Source organism: Tachyglossus aculeatus, chromosome Y4 (assembly GCF_015852505.1).
Source record: "Tachyglossus aculeatus isolate mTacAcu1 chromosome Y4, mTacAcu1.pri, whole genome shotgun sequence".
NCBI classification, from domain to species: Eukaryota; Metazoa; Chordata; class Mammalia; order Monotremata; family Tachyglossidae; genus Tachyglossus; species Tachyglossus aculeatus.
Genome location: NC_052096.1, coordinates 6,502,561 through 6,526,406, shown reverse-complemented (window position 1 = coordinate 6,526,406; position 23,846 = coordinate 6,502,561). Strand labels below are relative to the sequence as shown.

Genomic DNA, 23,846 nt, shown 5'->3' with positions numbered 1-23,846 from the left:
TGTGACCGCGGGCAAGTCGCTTCACTTCTCCGGGCCTCGGTTCCCTCATCTGTAAAACGGGGAACGCGCCAGCCCCGTGTGGGGCAGGGACGGTGTCCAATCTGATGACCCTGTATCTCCCCCAGCGCTTAGAACAGTGCTTGGCACATAATAAGCGCTTAACAAGTGCGGTTATTATTATAATTCATTCGTAATGAATGTCCCATTCATCAATAAACACGATTGATTGATTGATAATTATCTAGATGAGGAAACCGAGGCCTAATGAATGTTCCATTCATCAATAAACACGATTGATTGATTGATAATTATCTAGATGAGGAAACCGAGGCCTAATGAATGTTCCATTCACCAATAAACACGATTGATTGATTGATAATTATCTAGATGAGGAAACCGAGGCCTAAGCCGACCTGCCTAAGATCACACAGCAGGCGAGAGCACAGTAAGCGCTCAATAAGAATGAAGAGGCGGAAGCAGGATTAGAACCCGGGTCCTCGGACTCCCAGGCTCGGTTGCTTTCCGCTGGGCGACCCTGGATCGACTCTCCCTTCCCCGGCATCCTCACGGTGTCCAGCTTGGAGAGGGTATCCGCTCCCGGCCCCGGACAGTTAGTTACCCCAACTTTCCCTGTCCGCTCCCCCCATCCCGTCAACCCGTGCTACGTTTTGAGCGCTTCCCGCGTGCGGAGCGCTGTACGAAGCGCTCGGGAGGGCCCAATGAAGCCGGTTGTTCCAAATGGCAACTCTTTTTATTTCAAAAGAAACCCGTCCCCGCCACCCCTCCAAAATTCCTCGTGCCCCCGAACCCGCGGGGGACGGGGACTTGGGGGGCGGAGAGGGGTCCGTTCTCTTTTTTAAAATCTGCTCATACCGTCCTCGGGGTACAAAAAGGTTTTAAAATCCGCCCCCGACTCCAGGCTTTCTCTCCGTCCTGCAGGCCGGGGGGGCGTCCCCCCCAACTTCTGGACAAGACGGGCAGCGGGTGGGTTTTTTGGGGGGGTGGTCGGGGTTGGAGCGGGGGGCTGCGGCCTCCCCGTCCCCGGGCAGCCCCTCAATAAATGGCCTCGTCCATGTTGTCGTCGCTGTCGCCCCCAAAATCCTCGCCGTTGTCGAAGTACGACATGATGTAATCCGTCTCCTGGTGGGGGGGGAAGAGGAGGGTCCCGAGGACAAGGACATTAAGCGCTTAGTACGGTGCTCTGCACACAGTAAGCGCTCAATAAATACACTCGAAGGAAAAGGCCAAGACCCCAGCCCCTCCCTAGTTAATAATCCCTGTCTCCCCCTTTTAGACTGTGAGCCCACTGTTGGGTAGGGACCGTCTCTATATGTTGCCAACTTGGACTTCCCAAGCGCTTAGTACAGTGCTCTGCACACAGTAAGCGCTCAATAAATCCGATCGAAGGAAAAGGCCAAGACCCCAGCCCCTCCCTAGTTAATAATCCCTGTCTCCCCCTTTTAGACTGTGAGCCCACTGTTGGGTAGGGACCGTCTCTATATGTTGCCAACTTGGACTTCCCAAGCGCTTAGTACAGTGCTCTGCACACAGTAAGCGCTCAATAAATACAATTGATGATGATGATGATGATAATTATGGGACTTGTTACGCGCTTATTGTGTAATAACAACGGTATTTGTGAAGCGCTTATGAGGTGTTGTCCGTCTCCCCCCTTCTAGACTGCGAGCCCGCTGTTGGGTAGGGACCGTCTCTAGATGTTGCCCACTTGGACTTCCCAAGCGCTTAGTCCAGTGCTCTGCACACAGGAAGCGCTCAATAAATACGACTGAATGAATGAATGAATGCCAGGCACCGTACTAAGCGCTGGGGTGGATACAAGCCAATCGGGTTGGATACGGTCCCCGTCCCTCGTGGGGCTCCCAGTCTCCATCCCCGTTTTCCAGACGAGGGAACTGAGGCCCAGAGAAGTGAAGGGACTTGCCCAAGGTCACACAGCAGATAAGTGGCAGAGCCGGGATTGGAACCCACGGCCTTCTGACTCCCGGGGCTCGTGTCTCGTCCACTGTGCCATGCTGCTTTTCAGTTAAATAATAATGATAATAATAATAATGGCATTTATTAAGCGCTTACTCTGTGCAAAGCACTGTTCTAAGCGCCGGGGAGGTTGCGAGGTAGAGAAGCAGCGTGGCTCAGTGGAAAGAGCCCGGGTTTTGGAGTCAGAGGTCGTGGGTTCAAATCCCGGCTCCGCCAATTGTCAGCTGGGTGACTTTGGGCAAGTCCCTTCACTTCTCTGGGCCTCAGTTCCCTCATCTGGAAAATGGGGATGAAGACTTGGAGCCCCCCGTGGGACAACCTGATCACCTTGTAACCTCCCCAGAGCTTAGAACAGTGCTTGGCACATAGTCAGCACCTAATAAATGCCATCATTATTATAATTATTATTACAAGGAGATCAGGTTGTCCCACGGGGGGCTCCCAGTCTTCATCCCCATTTGACAGATGAGGTCACTGAGGCCCAGAGAAGTGAAGTGACTTGCTCAAAGTCACACAGCACACAAGAGGCGGAGCTGGGATTTGAACCCACGACCTCTGACTCCAAAGCCTGGGCTCTTTCCACTGAGCCACGCTGTTAAATGGGGGTCAGGGTCTCAGAAATTGAGAGGGAGGGTCCCCGAGGGGCCGGGAGGGGAAGACTGGGAACTCGGAGGTCCTGGTGTCTATTTGTACATATTTATTACTCTAATAATACTCTAATTATTAATGTCATTATATATTACATTATACATTGTAATATATTATACAATATATAATATTAATATACCTTATTATATTATATCAACATATATTAACATATATTACATATCATATTATGTTAATATGATCTATTATGATAATATATTATATTAATATGATATATTATTATAATAGGCCATGATAACATAATATATTATTATAATAGATTATATTAATACAATATATTATTGTAACAGATTATATTGATATAATATATTATTATAATAGATTATATTAATATAATACATTATTGTAACAGATTATATTGATATTATTATATATATTTATATTATATATTATATATTATTATATATTATTATTATTATTATAGATTATATTAATATAATATATTATTGTAATAGATTAATCTATTAATTGTAATAGATTATATTGGTATAATCTATTATTATAATAGATTATATTAATATAATATATCATTGTAATAGGTTATATCGATATATTATTATAACAGGTTATATTAATATAATATATTATCACGATATGCTATATTAATATGATCTGTTAATATATACAATATATTAATATATTATATTATAATGCTGTTATATTATTATAATTGCTATTGTTATTACTCTAATAATTTATTTGATTGGTGATGTGTATATAGCTCTAATTCTATTTATTCTGATGGTATTCTGATGGTATCCAGAGCTTAGAACAGTGCTTTGCACATAGTAAGCGCTTAACAAATACCATCATCATTATTATTAATTATTATTATCGACGCCTGTCCACTTGTTCTGTTTTGCCCCCGTCTCCCCCTTCTAGCCCGTGAGCCCGTCGTTGGGTAGGGACCGTCTCTCTCTGTGGCCGACTTGGCCTTCCCAAGCGCTTAGTCCAGTGCTCTGCACACAGGAAGCGCTCAATAGATACGATGGAAGGAATGAATGAATGAAGGGTGACCTCACCTCCTCGTGCTCCTCTTCGTCGTACTCCTCCTCTTCTTCCTCTTCCTTCTCCTCTGCCTCTTTCTCTTCCTCTTCGGATGATCCCTCCTCCTCCTTCTTCTCCAAGGTCTGAAGGGTGCGGAGGAAACGGGCCTTCCCTGACTCAGCCCTCCCGCTTCGGCTTATGGTATTTGTTAGGCGCTTACTATGTGCCCGGCACTGTTCTAAGCGCTGGGGACGACCCAAGCTCGTCGAGCTGGACCCCCCTGGGCTCCCAGTCTTCACGCCCATTTTCCAGATGGGGGCACTGAGGCCCAGAGAAGCTAAGTGTGGCTCAGTGGAAAGAGCCCGGGCTTTGGAGTCAGAGGTCATGGGTTCAAATCCCGGCTCTGCCAATTGTCAGCTGTGTGACTTTGGGCAAGTCACTTCACTTCTCTGGGCCTCAGTTACCTCATCTGGAAAATGGGGATTAAGACTGTGAGCCCCCTGAGGGACAACCTGATCGCCTTGTAACTTCCCCAGCACTTAGAACAGTACTTTGCACATAGTAAGTGCTTAATAAATGCCATTATTATTATTATTATTATTATTATTATTAAATGACTTGCCCAAGGTCCCACAGCAGACAAGTGAGGGAACAGGGATTCGAACCCAGACCCTTAGGACTCCCGGACCTGGGCTCTAACTATTAGGCCACGCTGCTTCTCATTTCCCTTCCCCGCCCTTCCCTCTAGCTGTGTACTCTTTAAGCACTCTGATACTGACCCCCGCCCCACAGCACCTAATCAACGGTATTTATAGACTGTATTTATCTTTATTTTATATATATATATATATATATATATATATATATATATGTATATATAATATTTATATTTATCTTCTGGACTGTGAGCCCGCTGTTGGGTAGGGACCGTCTCTATATGCACTTAATCAATGGTATTTATAGGCTGTATTTATCTTAATCTCATTTATTTATATATATATTTATATACATATAATATTTATATTTATATGCTGTTGGGTAGGGACCGTCTCTATATGCACTTAATCAATGGTATTTATAGACTGTATTTATCTTTATCTCATTTATTTATATATATATATATATATTTATATATATATATAATATTTATATTTATACGCTGTTGGGTAGGGACCGTCTCTAGATGCACTTAATCAATGGTATTTATAGACTGTATTTATCTTTATCTCATTTATATATATATATATATATTTATATATATATAATATTCATATTTATATGCTGTTGGGTAGGGACCGTCTCTAGATGCACTTAATGGTATTTATAGACTGTATTTATCTTTATTTTATTTATATATATATATATATATATAATACTTATATTTATATTCATCTTCTAGACTGTGAGCCCACTGTTGGGTAGGGACCATCTCTATATGCACTTAATCAATGGTATTTATAGACTGTATTTATCTTTATTTTATTTATATATATATGTTATATTATATTATATTTATATTTATCTTCTAGACTGTGAGTCCGCTGTTGGGTAGGGACCATCTCTATATGCACTTAATCAATGGTATTTATAGACTGTATTTATCTTTATTTTATTTATTTATATAAATATATTATATTTATCTTCTAGACTGTGAGCCCGCTGTTGGGTAGGGACCGTCTCTATATGCACTTAATCAATGGTATTAATAGACTGTATTAATCTTTATCTTTATTTTATATCTATATATATCTATATATAATATTTCAATTTATCTTCTAGACTGTGAGCCCACTGTTGGGTAGGGACCGTCTCTATATGCACTTAATCAATGGTATTTATGGACTGTATTTATCTTTATCTTTATTTTATTTATTTATATATATATATATTATATTTATATTTATCTTCTAGACTGTGAGCCCGCTGTTGGGTAGGGACCGTCTCTAGATGTTGGCAACTTGGACTTCCCAAGCGCTTGCTTAGTCCAGTGCTCTGCACGCAGTAAGCGCTCAATAAATACGACTGAATGAATGAAGGAATGAATTTATTGAGCGCTGACTGAGCGCAGAGCACCGTACTAAGCTCCTGGGAGAGTCCAGTACAACAAAGTTGATTGGCACGTTCCCCGCTAAGTCTATACCCTCATACCCTGGCCTAGTGGATAGAGTCCGGGCCTGGGAATCAGAAGGTCATGGGTTCTAATCCCGCCCCCGCCACTTGTCTTGCTGGGTGACCTTGGGCAAATCACTTCACTTCTCTGGGCCTCAGTTCCCTCATCCGGAAAATGGGGATTGAGACTGCGAGCCCCACGGGGGACGGGGACCGTGTCCAACCCGACCTGCTTTATATCCACCCAGCGATCAGTACAGCACGTGGCTCACATAGTAAGCGCTTAACAAATACCATATTTATTATCATTATTTGCCCTATCTGTGATTTTCTTTTCACTCCCATCGAGACAGTGAGCTCTTCTGTTGGGCATGTGTCGCCTTGTTGATGATGATGGTATTTGTTAAGCGCTTATGTGTTGCTGTATTGGACTCTCCCAAGCGCTTAGTACAGTGCTCTGCACACAGTAAGAGCTCAATAAAAACAGTTGAATGAATGAATGAATATCTGCCTCTGTAGACTGTAAGCTCCTTGCGGGCAGGGAACTTGTCTAAAAATTCTGTTGTCCTGGACTCTCCCAGGTGCTTAATACAGCGCTCAGTCCACGGTAAGCGCTCAATAAATACCACTGCTTGATCCAAGAGACAGATCCCAGTGACCCCAGTTTAAGGGAGTTGACCAGAACCTAGGGCTCCCTCCCCACCCACTCCAGTTTGGGGAAACTGAGGCTGAGGCACAGGTCGGAAGGGAAGGGACAAACTTGGGATCCCAAGGGGAAGCAGCCTGGCCTAGCGGGTAGATCCCGGGCCTGGGTGTCAGAGGTCCTGGGTTCTAATCCTGGCCCCGCCACTCATCTGCTGTGTGACTTTGGGCAAGCCACTAGACTTCTCTGGGCCTCAGTTCCCTCATCTGTAAAACGGGGATGAAGACTGTGAGCCCCATGTGGGACAGCCTGATGGCCTGGTATCTACCCCAGCGCTTAGAACGGTGCTTGGCATGTAGTAGACATTTAATAATAATAATGATGGCATTTATTAAGCACTTACTACGTGCAAAGCACCGTTCTAAGCACTGGGGAGGTTACAAGGTGATCAGGTTGTCCCACGGGGGGCTCACTCTCTTCATCCCCATTTTCCAGATGAGGTCACTGAGGCCCAGAGAAGTGACTTGCCCAAAGTCACCCAGCTGACAATTGGCGGAGCCGGGATTGGAACCCGTGACCTCTGACTCCAAAGCCCGGGCTCTTTCCACTGAGCCACGCTGCTTCTCTATTAACGAATCTAATATTAATGCTATTTAACAAATAGCACTAATTAAAAAAAAAAAAGGCAAAGCCCACCCTTCCCATTTACCTCCAGCTTCTGGATCGTTTCCTCTTTCTCTACCTTCTCCACTTGGACCTTGGGGGGCCTTTTGGGGAGCAGGGTGGCTCTTCCTGGGTGGAAAAGGGGGAAAATAGCAGCCCCTCAAGATGAGCCCGTTGTCAGGTGGGGACCGTCTCCGTATGTTGCCGATTTGTGCTTCCCGAGCGCTTAGTACAGTGCTCTGCACACCGTAAGTGCTCAGCAAATACGACTGAATGAATGAATGATTGCCCCGTCTCACAAGCCCCTTCCTTCCTCTCCCCCTCGTCCCCCTCTCCATCCCCCCATCTTACCTCCTTCCCTTCCCCACAGCACCTGTATATATGTATAGATGTTTGTACATATTTATTACTCTATCTTACTTGTACATGTCTATTCTATTTATTTTATTTTGTTAGTATGTTTGGTTTTGTTCTCTGTCTCCCCCTTTTAGACTGTGAGCCCACTGTTGGGTAGGGACTGTCTCTATATGTTGCCAATTTGTACTTCCCAAGCGCTTAGTACAGCGCTCTGCACATAGTAAGCGCTCAATAAATACGATTCATGATGATGATGAAGCCCGCAACCTCGGTGTCATCCTCGACTCCGCTCTCTCTCGCTCACCCCTCACGTCCGATCCGTCACCAAAACCCGCCGGTCTCAGCTCCGCAACATTGCCAAGATCCGCCCTTTCCTCTCCATCCCAACCGCTACCCTGTCTGTTCAGTCTCTCATCCTCTCCCGACTGGATTACTTATCGGCCTCCTCTCCGATCTCCCATCCTCGTGTCTCTCCCCACTTCAATCCATACTTCACGCCCCTGCCCGGATCGTCTTTGTGCAGAAACGCTCTGGGCATGTTACTCCCCTCCTCAAAAATCTCCAGTGGCTACCAATCAACCTGTGCATCGGGCAAAAACTCCTCACTCTCGGCTTCAAGGCCGTCCATGCCCTCGCCCCCTCCTTCCTCACCTCCCTTCTGTCCTTCTCCATCGCAGCCCGCACCCTCCGCTCCTCTGCCGCCGCTCACCTCCTCACCGTTAGGCCTCGTTCTCGCCCGTCCCGCCATCTACCCCCGGCCCTCGTCCTCCCCCTGGCCCGGAATATAATAATAATAATGATGGCATTTATTAAGCGCTTACTATGTGCAAAGCACTGCTCTAAGCGCTGGGGAGGTTACAAGGTGATCAGGTTGTCCCATGGGGGGCTCATTTTTATTTTTATCTTATATTTATCTTTATTTTATTCATTTAAATATAAATAAATAAATAAAATAAAGATAAATACAGTCTATAAATACCATTGATTAAGAGAATGGCTTCCCTCTGCACATCCGCCAAACTAGCTCTCTTCCTCCCTTCAAAGCCCTACTGAGAGCTCACCTCCTCCAGGAGGCCTTCCCACACTGAGCCCCCTTTTTCCTCTCTCTCCCGCCCTACCTTCTTCCCCTCCCCACAGCACCTGTATATATGTTTGTCCAGATTGATGACTCTATTTATTTTACTTCTACATATTTACTACTCTATTTATTTTGTTAATGATGTGCATCTAGCTTTATTTCTATTTATTCTGACGACTTGACGCCCGTCCACGTGTTTTGTTTTGGTGCCCGTCTCCCCCTTCTAGACTGTGAGCCCGTTGTCGGGTAGGGACCGTCTCTAGATGTTGCCAAGCGCTTAGTCCAGTGCTCTGCACACAGTAAGCGCTCAATAAATACGATTGATTGAATGAATGAATGACTAAATACTAATGAATGAATGAATTCCCCCCCACAATCTCCTAATCAGACACTTTGGCTGTGGGGCACAAGCGCCCCCTTGTGGCCGACCTGCCACCCTGCAGGCGCCCAAACTTTCAACAAGATAATAACATTTTTTAATGGTAATAATAATAATAATGATGGGATTTATTAAGCGCTTACTATGTGCGAAGCACTGTTCTAAGCGCTGGGGAGGGACACAAGGTGATCAGGTTGTCCCACTTGGGGCTCCCAGTCTTCATCCCCATTTTCCAGAGGAGGGAACTGAGGCCCAGAGAAGTGAAGCGGCTCGCCCAAGGTCACCCAGCTGACAGTTGGCGGAGCCGGGATTCGAACCCACGACCTCTGACTCCCGAGCCCGGGCTCTTGCCACTAAGCCGAGCCGCTAATGGAAAGAGTTTGGGAGTCAGAAGACGTGGGTTCTAATCCCGGCTCCGCCACCTGCCTGTTGTGTGACCTTGGGCAAGTCGCTTCACTTCTCTGGGCCTCAGTTCCCTCATCTGGAAAATGGGGATGGAGGCTGGGAGCCCCCTATGCACTACAAGACACATACAAGCAGCGTGGATAAGTGGAAGGAGCCCGGGCTTTGGAGTCAGAGGTCACGGGTTCAAATCCCCGCTCCGCCACTTGTCAGCCGTGTGACCTTGGGCGAGTCTCTTCACGTCTCTGGGCCTCAGTTCCCTCATCTGTAAGATGGGGATTAAGACTGTGAGCCCCACGTGGGACAACCTGATCACCTTGTATCCCCCCCCAGCGCTTAGAACAGTGCTTTGCACATAGTAAGCGCTTAACAAATACCATCATCATCATACAAGATCATCATTTTGTATCCAGGCTCTGTCCCACGTGGGGCTCGCGGTTTTAGGGGGTGGGAGGACGGGGATTTCATCCCCATTTCACTGATGTGAAATCTGAGGCCTAGAGAATAATAATAATAATAATGGCATTTGTTAAGCGCTTACTATGTGCAGAGCACTGTTCTAAGCGCTGCAGGGGGATAGAAGGTGATCAGGTTGTCCCACATGGGGCTCACGGTCTTCATCCCCATTTTACAGATGGGGTAACTGAGGCCCAGATTTATACTCTATTGATTTTACTTGTACATATTTACTATTCTATTATTTTTGTTAATGATGTGCTTCTAGCTTTACTTCTTTTTATTCTGATGACTTGACACCTGTCCACATGTTTTGTTTTGTCGTCCGTCTCCCCCTTCTAGTCTGCGAGCCCGTTGCGGGGTAGGGACCGTCTCTAGATGTTGGCAACTTGTACTTCCCAAGCGCTTAGTCCAGTGCTCTGCACACAGTAAGCGCTCAAGAAATACGACTGAATGAATGAACGAAGCGACTTGCCCAAGGTCACACAGCAGATACGTGGCAGAGTCAGGATTAGAACCCATGACCCCAGACTCCCAAGCCCAGGCTCGTTCCACTGAGCCACGCTGCTTCTCTGTTGAAGTTTCTAGCCTGTGAGCCCACTGTTGGGTAGGGACCGTCTCTAGATGTTGCCAACTTGGACTTCCCAAGCGCTTAGTACAGTGCTCTGCCCACAGTCATCATCATCATCATCAATCGTATTTATTGAGCGCTAACTGTGTGCAGAGCACTGGACTAAGCGCTTGGGAAGTACAAATTGGCAACATATAGAGACAGTCCCTACCCAACAGTGGGCTCACAGTCTAAAAAGTGGGCTCACAGTCAGTGCTCAATAAATATGATTGATTGATTGATTGATTGATTCAGTGACTCGCCCTCGGTCCCACAGCAGGCAATTGGTGGAGGCGGGTTTAGAACCCAGGACTCCCAACTCCCAGGCCCGGGATCTCCTCCCTGCCACGGTCCCGGCCCCTCTCCCTCCACTCACGCTCCTTGTGCAGCTTTCGCACTCGGATCTTCAGCTCCCGGGGAAGGCGCCGCCAATCTGGAGAGGGGAAGAGAGTGGAGGACGGGGGGGTCACGGAGGCGACGGGATGGGGGGGTGGGGGCGGGCCACGGCCGGCCGGCACTCACCAGGACTCCAGTCGATGGCGTTGTCCATCGGCCCTGACATCTGGTACTTGTCCGAGTAGCGCTCCACATCTGGGGAATAATAATAATAATAATAATAATAATAATAATAATAATAATAACAATAATAATAATAATAATAATGGCATTTGTTAAGCGCTTACTATGTGCAAAGCACCGTTCTAAGCGCTGGGGAGCATACAAAGTGATCAGGTTGTCCCACGTCCCAGAGAAGCAGCGGAAAAAATCCCGGGCTTTGGAGTCAGACGTCATGGGTTCGAATCCCGACTCCGCCCATTGTCAGCTGCGTGACTTTGGGCAAGTCGCTTCACTTCTCCAGGCCTCAGTTCCCTCATCTGTAAAACGGGGATGAAGACTGTGAGCCCCCCATGGGGCGACCTGATCACCTTGTATCCTCCCCAGCGCTTAGAACAGTGCTTGGCACATAGTAAGCGCTTAACACATACCAAAATTATTATTTTATTATGTGGGGCTCCCAGTCTTCATCCCCACTTTCCAGATGAGGTCACTGAGGCCCGGAGAAGTGAAGTGACTTGTCCAAAGTCACACAGCTGACAAGCGGCGGAGCTGGGATTTGAACCCAGGACCTCGGACTCCCAAGCCCGGGCTCTTCCCACTGAGCCACGCGGCTTCTCTTAGCGCTGGGGGAGATACAAGGTGATCAGGTGGTCCCACTGGGGGCTCCCAGTCTTCATCCCCATTTTACAGATGAGGTCACTGAGGCCCAGAGAGGTGAATAATAATGATGGTATTTGTTAAGCGCTTACTATGTGCAAAGCACTCTCCTAAGCGCTGGGGGGGATACAAAGTGATCAGGTTGTCCCACAATGGGCTCACAGTCTTAATCCCCATTTTCCAGATGAGGTCACCGAGGCCCAGAGAAGTGAAGCGACTTGCCCAAAGTCACCCAGCTGACAATTGGCGGAGCCGAACTTTGAACCCACCGCCGACTTGTACTTCCCAAGCGCTTTGTCCAGTGCTCTGCACACAGTAAGCGCTCAATAAATACGACTCAATGAATAAATATAAGTTTAAGCAGCTCGGCCCCAGTCCCCATCCCACACGGGGCCCCCAGCCTGGATCCCCATCGTCCAGATGAGGTCACTGAGGCCCAGAGAAGTGAAGCGACTTGCCCAAAGTCACACAGCTGACAATTGGCGGAGCCGAAATCTGAACCCATCGCCGACTTGTACTTCCCAAGTGCTTTGTACAGTGCTCTGCACACAGTAAGCGCTCAATAAATACAACTGAATGAATGAATACGTTGCCAACTTCAGTGCTCTGCACACAGTAAGTGCTCAATAAATACGACTGACTGAATGAATGAATATGTTGCCAACTTCAGTGCTCTGCACACAGTAAGTGCTCAATAAATACGACTGAATGAATGAATATGTTGCCAACTTGTCCTTCCCAAGCGCTTAGTCCAGTGCTCTGCACACAGTAAGTGCTCAATAAATACAACTGAATGAATGAATGACTACGTTGCCAACTTCAGTGCTCTGCACACAGTAAGTGCTCAATAAATACGACTGACTGAATGAATGAATATGTTGCCAACTTCAGTGCTCTGCACGCAGTAAGTGCTCAATCAATACGACTGAATGAATGAATATGTTGCCAACTTGTCCTTCCCAAGCGCTTAGTCCAGTGCTCTGCACACAGTAAGCGCTCGATAAATACCACTGAATGAATGAATGAATGGGGCCCCCAGCCTTGATCCCCTTCGCCCAGATTCATTCAATCGTATTTATTGAGCACTTACTGTGTGCAGAGCATTTATTTATTTATTTTATTTGTACATATCTATTCTATTTATTTTATTTCGTTAATATGCTTTGTTTTGTTCTCTGTGTCCCCCTTCTAGCCCGTGAGCCCGCTGCCGGGTAGGGACCGTTTCTAGATGTTGCCAACTTGGACTTCCCAAGCGCTTAGTCCAGCGCTCTGCACACAGTAAGCGCTCAATCAATACGATTGATTGATTGGGTAGGGACCGTCTCTAGATGTTGCCAACTTGGACTTCCCAAGCGCTCAGTCCAGCGCTCCGCACACAGTAAGCGCTCAATAAATACAATTGATTGATGATTGATTGATTGGGTAGGGACCGTCTCTAGATGTTGCCAACTTGGACTTCCCAAGCGCTTAGTCCAGCGCTCCGCACACAGTAAGCGCTCAATCAATACGATTGATTGATTGGGTAGGGACCTCTCTAGATGTTGCCAACTTGGACTTCCCAAGCGCTTAGTCCAGCGCTCCGCACACAGTAAGCGCTCAATAAAAACGATTGATTGATTGATTGATTGATTGATTGGGTCGGGACCGTCTCTAGATGTTGCCAACTTGGACTTCCCAAGCGCTCAGTCCAGCGCTCCGCACACAGTAAGCGCTCAATAAATACGATTGATTGATGGATTCACTAAGTCCAGATGAGGTTACCGAGGCCCAGAGAAGCCAAGCGACTCGCTCCGGGTCGCACAGCCGACACGGGGTGGATCCGGGATGAGACTGTGGGTGAATCCGGGCGGACGGGCTGGGGGGCGATGGGCAGTGTGGCGGACGACCCCCCTCACCTGTTTTGGGGGCGGCCGGGCGGACGAAGTAAGGGAGGTGGCGCATGGCCCCCCGCAGCTCCTGCTTCAGCGCCAGGACGTACTCGCCCTCCTCGCCGGGCGTCAGGGGCACCGGACGCAACTCCAGGGGCTAAAGACGGCGGTCGGCGGGAAGCCGGGGGTTGACGGGCCGACAAACGGGGACGGGGGGGACAGGGGTACACATATTCATTATTATTATTATTATTATTCATGATTTGTATCGGAATAATAATCATGACGGTATGTGCTAAGCGCTTACATTCATTCATCCATTCAATCGTCTTTATTAAGCGCTTCCTGTGTGCAGAGCGCTGGACTAAGCGCTTGGGAAGTCCAAGTCGGCAACATCTAGAGACGGTCCCGACCCAACGACGGGCTCACAGGCTAGGAGGGGGAGACAGACGACAAAACATGGGGACGGGTGTCAAGTCGTCAGAATAAACAGAAGTAAAGCTAGATTCATTCATTCAATCATATTTATTGAGCGCTTCCTGCGTGCAGAGCGCTGGACTAAGCGCTTGGGAAGGCCAAGTTGGCAACAGATGGAGACGGTCCCGACCCGACAACGGGCTCACAGGCTAGGAGGGGGAGACAGGCGATGAAACAAAACATGGGGACAGGTGTCAAGTCGTCAGAATAAACAGAAGTAAAGCTAGATTCATTCATTCAATCGTATTTATTGAGCGCTTACTGCGTGCAGAGCGCTGGACTAAGCGCTTGGGAAGGCCAAGTTGGCAACAGATGGAGACGGTCCCGACCCGACAACGGGCTCACAGGCTAGGAGGGGGAGACAGGCGACGAAACAAAACATGGGGACAGGTGTCAAGTCGTCAGAATAAACAGAAGTAAAGCTAGATTCATTCATTCAATCGTATTTATTGAGCGCTTACTGCGTGCAGAGCACTGGACTAAGCGCTTGGGAAGGCCAAGTTGGCAACAGATGGAGACGGTCCCGACCCGACAACGGGCTCACAGGCTAGGAGGGGGAGACAGGCGATGAAACAAAACATGGGGACAGGTGTCAAGTCGTCAGAATAAACAGAAGTAAAGCTAGATTCATTCATTCAATCGTATTTATTGAGCGCTTACTGCGTGCAGAGCGCTGGACTAAGCGCTTGGGAAGGCCAAGTTGGCAACAGATGGAGACGGTCCCGACCCGACAACGGGCTCACAGGCTAGGAGGGGGAGACAGGCGACGAAACAAAACATGGGGACAGGTGTCAAGTCGTCAGAATAAACAGAAGTAAAGCTAGATTCATTCATTCAATCGTATTTATTGAGCGCTTACTGCGTGCAGAGCACTGGACTAAGCGCTTGGGAAGGCCAAGTTGGCAACAGATGGAGACGGTCCCGACCCGACAACGGGCTCACAGGCTAGGAGGGGGAGACAGGCGACAAAACCAAACATGGGGACGGGTGTCAAGTCGTCAGAATAAACAGAAGCAAAGCTAGATTCATTCATTCAATCGTATTTATTGAGCGCTTACTGTGTGCAGAGCGCCGGACTAAGCGCTTGGGAAGTACAACCAAGTGCAAAGCACTGTTCTAAGCACTGAGGGGATACAATAATAATAATAATGGCATTTATTAAGCACTCTCTGTGTGCAAAGCACTGTTCTAAGCACTGGGGGATACAATAATAATAATAATAATGGCATTTATTAAGCGCTCACTATGTGCACAGCACTGTTCTAAGCACTGGGGGATACAATAATAATAATAATAATGGCATGTATTAAGCACTCACTATGTGCAAAACACTGTTCTAAGCACTGGGGGGACACAATAACAATACTAATGGCATTTATTAAGCACTCACTATGTGCAAAACACTGTTCTAAGCATTGGGGGGACACAATAATAATACTAATGGCATTTATTAAGCGCTCACTTTGTGCACAGCACTGTTCTAAGCACTGGGGGATACAATAATAATAATAATGGCATTTATTAAGCACTCACTATGTGCAAAGCACTGTTCTAAGCACTGGGGGGACACAATAACAATACTAATGGCATTTATTAAGCACTCACTATGTGCAAAACACTGTTCTAAGCACTGGGGGGACACAATAATAATACTAATGGCATTTATTAAGTGCTCACTATGTGCACAGCACTGTTCTAAGCACTGGGGAATACAATGATAATAATAATGGCATTTATTAAGCACTCATTATGTGCAAAGCTCTGTTCTAAGCACTGGGGGATACAATAATAATAATAATAATAATAATAATGGCATTTATTAAGCATTCACTATGTGCACAGCACTGTTCTAGGCACTGGGGGATACAATAATAATAATAATAATGGCATTTATTAAGCGCTCACTATGTGTAAAGCACTGTTCTAAGCACTGGGGGATACAATAATAATAATAATAATAATGGCATTTATTAAGCACTCACTATGTGCAAAGCTCTGTTCTAAGCACTGGGGGATACAATAATAATAATAATAATAACAATGGCATTTATTAAGCACTCACTATGTGCACAGCACTGTTCTAAGCACTGGGGGATACAATAATAATAATGGCATTTATTAAGCACTCACTATGTGTAAAGCACTGTTCTAAGCACTGGGGGATACAATAATAATAATAATAATAATAATAATGGCATTTATTAAGCACTCACTATGTGCAAAGCTCTGTTCTAAGCACTGGGGGATACAATAATAATAATAATAATAACAATGGCATTTATTAAGCACTCACTATGTGCACAGCACTGTTCTAAGCACTGGGGGATACAACAATAATAATGGCATTTATTAAGCACTCACTATGTGCAAAGCATTGTTCTAAGCACTGGGGGGATACAATAATATTAATAATAATGGCATTTATTAAGCGCTCACTATGTGCAAAGCACTGTTCTAAGCACTGTGGGGATACAAGGTGATCAGGCTGTCCCACCTGGGGCTCCCAGTCTTCATCCCCACTTTCCAGATGAGGTCACCGAGGCCCAGAGAAGTGAAGTGATTTGCCCAATGTCACCCAGCCGATAAGTGGCGGAGCCGGGATTCGAACCCGTGACCTCTGACTCCTAAGCCCGGGCTCCCTCCACTGAGCCACGCTGCTTCTCTAGTATCTAGCTATAATTCTATTTATTCTGTTGGTATTGACAACTGTGTTCTTGTTTGGTCTTGTGGTCGGGTCTCCCCCTTCTAGACTGTGAGCCCGTTGGTGGGAAGGGACCGGCTCTGTATATTCCCGATTTGGACTTCCCAAGCGCTTAGTCCAGTGCTCTGCACACCGGAAGCGCTCAATAAATACAGTTGAATAAATGAATGAATGAATGAATGAATGAGAAGCCTTCAGTGGGAGGCTGGGAGACCCTCTTCTCCAGGGATCAGGAGCACTGGGGGAAATGATAATAATAATAACAAATAATATTATATGTACTACAACATTATATAATATACATATATAATACAACAATATTGCATTATATATCATATAAATATCGCATATAATGTAATGGTTGTATTATTATTACAATATCGATATTGCCATATGATATTATAATAATAATCATAATTTATTATTGTAGTTATTATTATTATTGACTCCAGCGGGATGGGAGGAGAAGCCTTCAGTGAATGGGGGCTGGGAGACCCTCTTCTCCAGGGGTCAGGAGCACTGGGGGGAATTATTATTATTACTATTATTATTATTATCATTATTATTGACTTTGGTGGGATGGGAGGAGAATCCTTCAGTGAACGGAGGCTGGGAAACCCTCTTCTCCACCCTCTTCTCCAGAGGTGAGGGGCATTGGGGGGAATTATTATTATGGTTATTATTAGAACAGTGCTCTGCACATAGTAAGCACTTAAATGCCATCATCATTATTATTATTATTATTATTATTAGTAGTAGTAGTAGTAGTAGTAGTAGTAGTAGTGGTAGTATTAACGCCCTCTTCTTCATGGGTCAGGGACATCGAGGGAAATTATTATTATGGTTATTATTAGAACAGTGCTCTGCACATAGTAAGTGCTTAACAAATGCCATCATTATTATTATTATTATTATTAGTAGTAGTAGTAGTAGTAGTATTAACGCCCTCTTCTTCATGGGTCAGGGACATCGGGGGGAATTATTATTATGATTATTATTAGAACAGTGCTCTGCACATAGTAGGCGCTTAACAAATGCCATCATTATTATTATTATTATTATTATTAGTAGTAGTAGTAGTAGTAGTATTAACGCCCTCTTCTTCATGGGTCAGAGACATCGGGGGGGAATTATTATTATGATTATTATTAGAACAGTGCTCTGCACATAGTAAGGGCTTAACAAATGCCATCATTATTATTATTATTATTATTAGTAGTAGTAGTAGTAGTAGTAGTAGTAGTAGTAGCAGCAGCAGTAGTAGTAGTATTAACGCCCTCTTCTTCATGGGTCAGGGACATCGGGGGGAGTTATTATTATGATTATTATTAGAACAGTGCTCTGCACATAGTAAGTGCTTAACAAATGCCATCATTAGTAGTAGTAGTAGTAGTAGTAGTAGTAGTAGTAGTAGTAGTATTAACACCCTCTTCTTCATGGGTCAGGGACATCGGGGGGGGGAATAACAATAATAATAATTATTATTATCATTATTAAGTGCTTGGGAGAGTCAGTCAATCATTCATAGTAGTAGTAGTATTAACGCCCTCTTCTTCACGGGTCAGGGACATCGCGGCAGGGGGGGAATAACAATAATAATTATTATTATTATCATTATTAAGTGCTTGGGAGAGTCAGTCAATCATTCATTCAGTCTGTGTTTACCGTGTGCAGAGCGATCGGATGTATTGAGCGCTTAGTGTGCGCAGATCACTTTACTGAGCGCTTAGGAGAATCGGGCAGAACAACAGAACAGACACATTCCCTGCCCACAGGGAGCTTCCGAGGGGGGAGTCCAGTACACCAGAATCATTCATTCATTCAATCGTATTTATTGAGCGCTTACTGTGTGCAGAGCACCAGACTAAGTGCTTGGGAAGTACAATCAATCAATCAATCAATCAATCGTATTTATTGAGCGCTTACTGTGTGCAAGTCGGCAACATCTAGAGACCCAACAGCAGGCTCACAGTCAAGAATCAGCAGACGCGCTCCCTGCCCACAGCGAGCTTACGGTGTAGAGCTTACAGTGAGCTTACGGTGTAGACGTAAGTTCGAAGTGATTGCCTTGTTATCTTGATGTTTGTCTGACTGACCTGTATATGTGTATATATGTTTGTACATATTTGTACATATTTATTACTCTATTTATTTATTTATTTATTTATTTTGCTTGTACATATCTATTCTATTTATTTTATTTTGTTAGTATGTTTGGTTTTGTTCTCTGTCTCCCCCTTTTAGACTGTGAGCCCACTGTTGGGTAGGGACCGTCTCTATATGTTGCCAATTTGTACTTCCCAAGCGCTTAGTACAGTGCTGTGCACATAGTAAGCGCTCAATAAATACGACTGATGATGATGATGTAGACGGGTGTTAATAATGGATAAATTGATCAATTGGGCTAGTCTGCTCCCTTCTCTCCCTTCTTAAGGCCCTACTGAGAGCTCACCTCCTCCAGGAGGCCTTCCCAGACTAAGCCCCTTCCTTCCTCTCCCCCTCGTCCCCCTCTCCATCCCCCCCATCTTACCTCCTTCCCTTCCCCACAGCACCTGGATATATGTATATATGTTTGTACGGATTTATTACTCTATTTATTTATTTATTTTACTTGTACATATCTATTCTATTTATTTTATTTTGTTAGTATGTTTTGTTTTGTTCTCTGTCTCCCCCTTTAAGACTGTGAGCCCGCTGTTGGGTAGGGACCGTCTCTCTATGTCGCCAACTTGGACTTCCCAGGTGCTTAGTCCAGTGCTCCGCACACAGTAAGCGCTCAATAAATACGATTGATTGGATTTGATTTTTGATTTGATAAGAAGGACGAAGGATCGGTTGACTCACGGGATAGAGCGGGGTGGGCTGCAGGGCCGACGGCGGGAGGGCATCCCCCTTCCCGATGCCCACGGCCTCCACGTTGAAGGTGAGTTGACCCCGGCCGTGGCCACGGCCCCCTCCGCGTCCCGCCATGGTCGGAGGGGCCTGGAAAGGAGAATAATAATTAATGATGATGATGATGATGATGATGATGGCACTGGTGAAGCAGAAGCGCTTCACCAATGCCATCATTAATTTCTTTTTTATTTATTTATTTTATTTTTATGGCAACGAGTTGTTGCCAACTTGGACTTCCCAAGCGCTTAGTTTATTTATTTTATTTTTATGGCAACAAGTTGTTGCCAACTTGGACTTCCCAAGCGCTTAGTCCAGTGCTCTGCACACAGTAAGCGCTCAATAAATACAATTGATTGATTTTTTTTAAGCGCTTACTATGTGCAAAGCACTGCTCTAAGCGCTGGGGAGGATGCAAGGTGATCAGGTTGTCCCATGGGGGGCTCACGATCTTAATCCCCCATTTTACAGATGAGGGAACTGAGGCACAGAGAAGTGAAGTCTTACCTCCTTCCCTTCCCCACAGCACCTGTATATCTGTTTGTACATATCTATTACTCTATTTATTTATTTTACTTGTACATATCTATTTCTATTTCTTTTATTTTGTTAATATGTTTGGTTTTGTTCTCCGTCTCCCCCTTCTAGACTGTGAGCCCACTGTTGGGTAGGGACCGTCTCTAGATGTTGCCAACTTGGACTTCCCAAGCGCTTAGTCCAGTGCTCTGCACAGAGTAAGCGCTCAATAAATATGACTGATGATTGATGATAACCTCCTTAGTGCTTAGAACAGTGCTTGGCACCTAGTAAGCGCTTAACAAATACCTTTATTATAATACTCTGGGCCTCAGTGACCTCATCTGGAAAATGGGGATGAAGACTGTGAGCCCACCGTGGGACAACCCAATCACCTTGTATCCTCCCCAGTGCTTAGAACAGTGCTTGGCACATAGTAAGCGCTTAACAAATACCATCATTATTATTCTCTGGGCCTCAGTTCCCTCATCTGTCAAATGGGGATGAAGATTGTGAGCCCCACGTGGGACAACCCGATCACCTTGTAACCTCCCCAGCGCTTAGAACAGTGCTTGACACATAATAACCGCTTAATAAATGCCATTATTATTATTATTCTCTGGGCCTCAGTTCCCTCATCTGTAAAATGAGGATGAAGACTGGGAGCCCCCCCGTGGGACAACCTGATCACCTTGTCACCTCCCCAGCGTTTAGAACAGTGCTTGGCACATAGTAAGCGCTTAACAAATACCATCATTATTATTCTCTGGGCCTCAGTTCCCTCATCTGTCAAATGGGGATGAAGATTGTGAGCCCCACGTGGGACAACCCAATCACCTCGTAACCTCCCCAGCGCTTAGAACAGTGCTTTGCACATAATAACCGCTTAATAAATGCCATCATGATTATTATTATTCTCTGGGCCTCAGTTCCCTCATCTGTCAAATGGGGATGAAGACTGGGAGCCCCCCGTGGGACAACCTGATCACCTGGTAACCTCCCCAGCGTTTAGAACGGTGCTTGGCACCTAGTAAGTGCTTAACAAATACCATCATTATTATTCTCTGGGCCTCAGTTCCCTCATCTGTCAAATGGGGATGAAGATTGTGAGCCCCACGTGGGACAACCCAATCACCTCGTAACCTCCCCAGCGCTTAGAACAATGCTTTACACATAATAACCGCTTAATAAATGCCATTATTATTATTCTTCTCTGGGCCTCAGTTCCCTCATCTGTAAAATGGGGATGAAGACTAGGAGCTCCACGTGGGACAACCTAATCACCTTGTAACCACCCCAGCGCTTAGAACAGTGCTTGGCACATAGTAAGTGCTTAACAAATACCATCATTATTATTCTCTGGGCCTCAGTTCCCTCATCTGGAAAATGGGGATGAAGACTGGGAGCCCCACGGGGGACCACCTGATCACCTTGTAACCTCCCCAGCGTTTAGAACAGTGCTTGGCACCTAGTAAGCGCTTAACAAATACCATCATTATTATTCTCTGGGCCTCAGTTCCCTCATCTGTCAAATGGGGATGAAGACTGGGAGCTCCACGTGGGACCACCTCATCACCTTGTAAACTCCCCAGCGCTTAGAACAGTGCTTTGCACATAATAACCGATTAATAAATGCCATTATTATTATTATTATTCTCTGTGCCTCAGTGACCTCATCTGTCAAATGGGGATGAAGACTGGGAGCCCCACGTGGGACCGCCTGATCACCTTGTAACCTCCCCAGCGCTTAGAACAGTGCTTGGCACGTAGTAAGCGCTTAATAAATGCCATTATTATTATTATGATGATGATGATGATGATGTCAATGGGAATGAAAGCCCCCTCTCCCTTGTTTGGTCAGGGGCCGGAGAAGCCGAGCCCAGGTCTTCGCGCCTCAGTTTCCCCACGGCGCCCCCCGCGGGAGGGGCGTAACCATGGCAACCCCCGGCCCGGACCCTACCTGCCTCCCGCCGCCCGAACCGAAGCTAAGACTTCCCGGGCCCGCAGCCCCCAGGGCCCGCCCAGGCCCGCTCCCTATTGGCCCACCCGCCCAGGCCCGCCTTCCCATTGGCCCACCAGCCCAGGCCCGCTCCCCATTGGCCCATCCGTCCAGGCCCGCCTTCCCATTGGCCCACCAGCCCAGGTCGGCTTTCCCACTGGCCGATCCGCCCAGGCCCGCTCCCTCCTGGCCCATCCGCCCAGGCCCGCTTTCCCATTGGTCGAGCCATCCAGGCCCCCTTTCCTATTGGCTGATATGCCCAGGCCCGCTCCTATTGGCCCATCCAGCCAGGGCCGCTCCCCATTGGCCGATGCGTCCAGGCCCGCTTTCCCATTGGTCGACCAGCCCGGGTCCGCTCCCTCCTGGACCATCCGCCCAGTCCGGCTTTTCCATTGGTCGAGCCATCCAGGCGCTCTTTCCTATTGGCTGGTACGCCCAGGACCGCTCCCTCCTGGCCCATCCGCCCAGGCCCGCTTTTCCATTGGTCGAGCCATCCAGGCCCCCTTTCCTATTGGCTGGTACGCCCAGACCCGCTCCCATTGGCCCATCCGCCCAGGGACGCTCCCCATTGGCCGATACGTCCAGGACCGCTCTCCATTGGCCGATCCGCCCAGGCCCGCTCCCATTGGCCGATCCTCCCAGGCTCGCTCCCCATTGGCGGGTCCTCCCCGACCAATCACAGCGCGCGGTGGGCGGGGCGAACGCCGCCCACGTGTCTTCCAGGGCGGGGGAAGGGAACAGGGGCTGTTGCTATGACGCCTTATGGGGGGTTGGATAATAATAATAATAGTAATAAAAATAACGATGGCATTTATTAAGCGCTTACTATGTGCAAAGCCCTGTTCTAAGCGCTGGGGAAGGTTACAAGGTGATCGGGTTGTCCCACAGGGGGCTCCCAGTCTTCATCCCCATTTTCCAGATGAGGTCACTGAGGCCCAGAGAAATGAAGTGACTTGCCCAAAGTCACACAGCTGACAATCGGTGGAGCCGGGATTTGAACCCATGACCTCTGACTCCAAAGCCCGGCCTCTTTCCACTGAGCCACGCTGCTTCTCATATAATAATAATAACGATGGCATTTATTAAGCGCTTACTAGGTGCAAAGCACTGTGCTAAGTGCTGCATTAATATTAATATTACTGATGGCATTTGTTAAGCGCTTACTATGTGTCGTGCACTGTTCTAAGTGCTGGGGGAGATGAGAAGAAGCATCCCGGGCTTGGGAGTCAGAGGTCGTGGGTTCTAATCCCAACTCCGCCACTTGTCTGCTGTGTGACCTTGGGTAAATCACTTCACTTATCCGGGCCTCAGTGACCTCATCTGGAAAATGGGGATGAAGACTGGGAGCCCCCCGTGGGACAACTTCATCACCTTGTAACCTCCCCAATGCTTAGAACAGTGCTTGGCACATAGTAAGCGCTTAACAAATACCATCATTGTTATTATTATTGAGAGTCAGAGGTCGTGGGTTCTAATCCCATCTCTGCTGATTACCAGCTGTGTGACTTTGGGTAAGTCACTTCACTTCTCTGTGCCTCAGTGGCCTCATCTGGAAAATGGGGATTATTATCATTGATAATAATCATGATGGTATTTGCTAAGCGCTTACTATGTGTCAAGCGCTGTTCTAAGCACTGGGGGAGATACAAGATGATCAGGTTGTCCCACGGGGGGCTCACAGTCTCACTCCCCATTTTCCAGATGAGGTCACTGAGGCCCAGAGAAGTGACTTGCCCAAGGTCCCACAGCAGACAACTGCTTAGATTGCCCCACGTGGGGCTCACAGTCTCCACCCCATTTTCCAGCTGAGGGAACTGAGGCCCAGAGAAGTGA

General features: G+C 46.7%; 1 protein-coding gene across 1 annotated transcript; it reads right to left on the bottom strand.

Annotated features, from left to right (window-relative positions):
• Positions 1-724: 724 nt before the first annotated feature.
• On the bottom strand, positions 725-22,005 carry POLR3GL (RNA polymerase III subunit GL). Its single transcript, XM_038768320.1, has 8 exons — positions 21,975-22,005; positions 19,451-19,588; positions 13,456-13,585; positions 10,868-10,936; positions 10,722-10,778; positions 7,110-7,192; positions 3,684-3,791; positions 725-1,140 (listed from the first exon to the last, which is right to left on the bottom strand). Exons 2-8 carry the CDS (start codon positions 19,574-19,576, stop codon positions 1,054-1,056), a joined length of 660 nt encoding a protein of 219 aa, XP_038624248.1. The 5' UTR covers positions 19,577-19,588; positions 21,975-22,005; the 3' UTR covers positions 725-1,053.
• Between the last annotated feature and the right edge of the window lie 1,841 nt (positions 22,006-23,846).

What these genes read in the sequence shown, in the direction of transcription:
- POLR3GL (XM_038768320.1), bottom strand. Translation starts at nt 19,576, where the DNA reads ATGGCGGGACGCGGAGGGGGCCGTGGCCACGGCCGGGGTCAACTCACC. An exon ending in CCCGGCCGCCCCCAAAACAG is followed by an intron (nt 10,937 to 13,455) that starts GTGAGGGGGGTC and finishes ATTATTCCCCAG; the next exon opens with ATGTGGAGCGCTACTCGGAC. An exon ending in ACGAAGAGGAGCACGAGGAG is followed by an intron (nt 1,141 to 3,683) that starts GTGAGGTCACCC and finishes CCCCCCCACCAG; the next exon opens with GAGACGGATTACATCATGTC.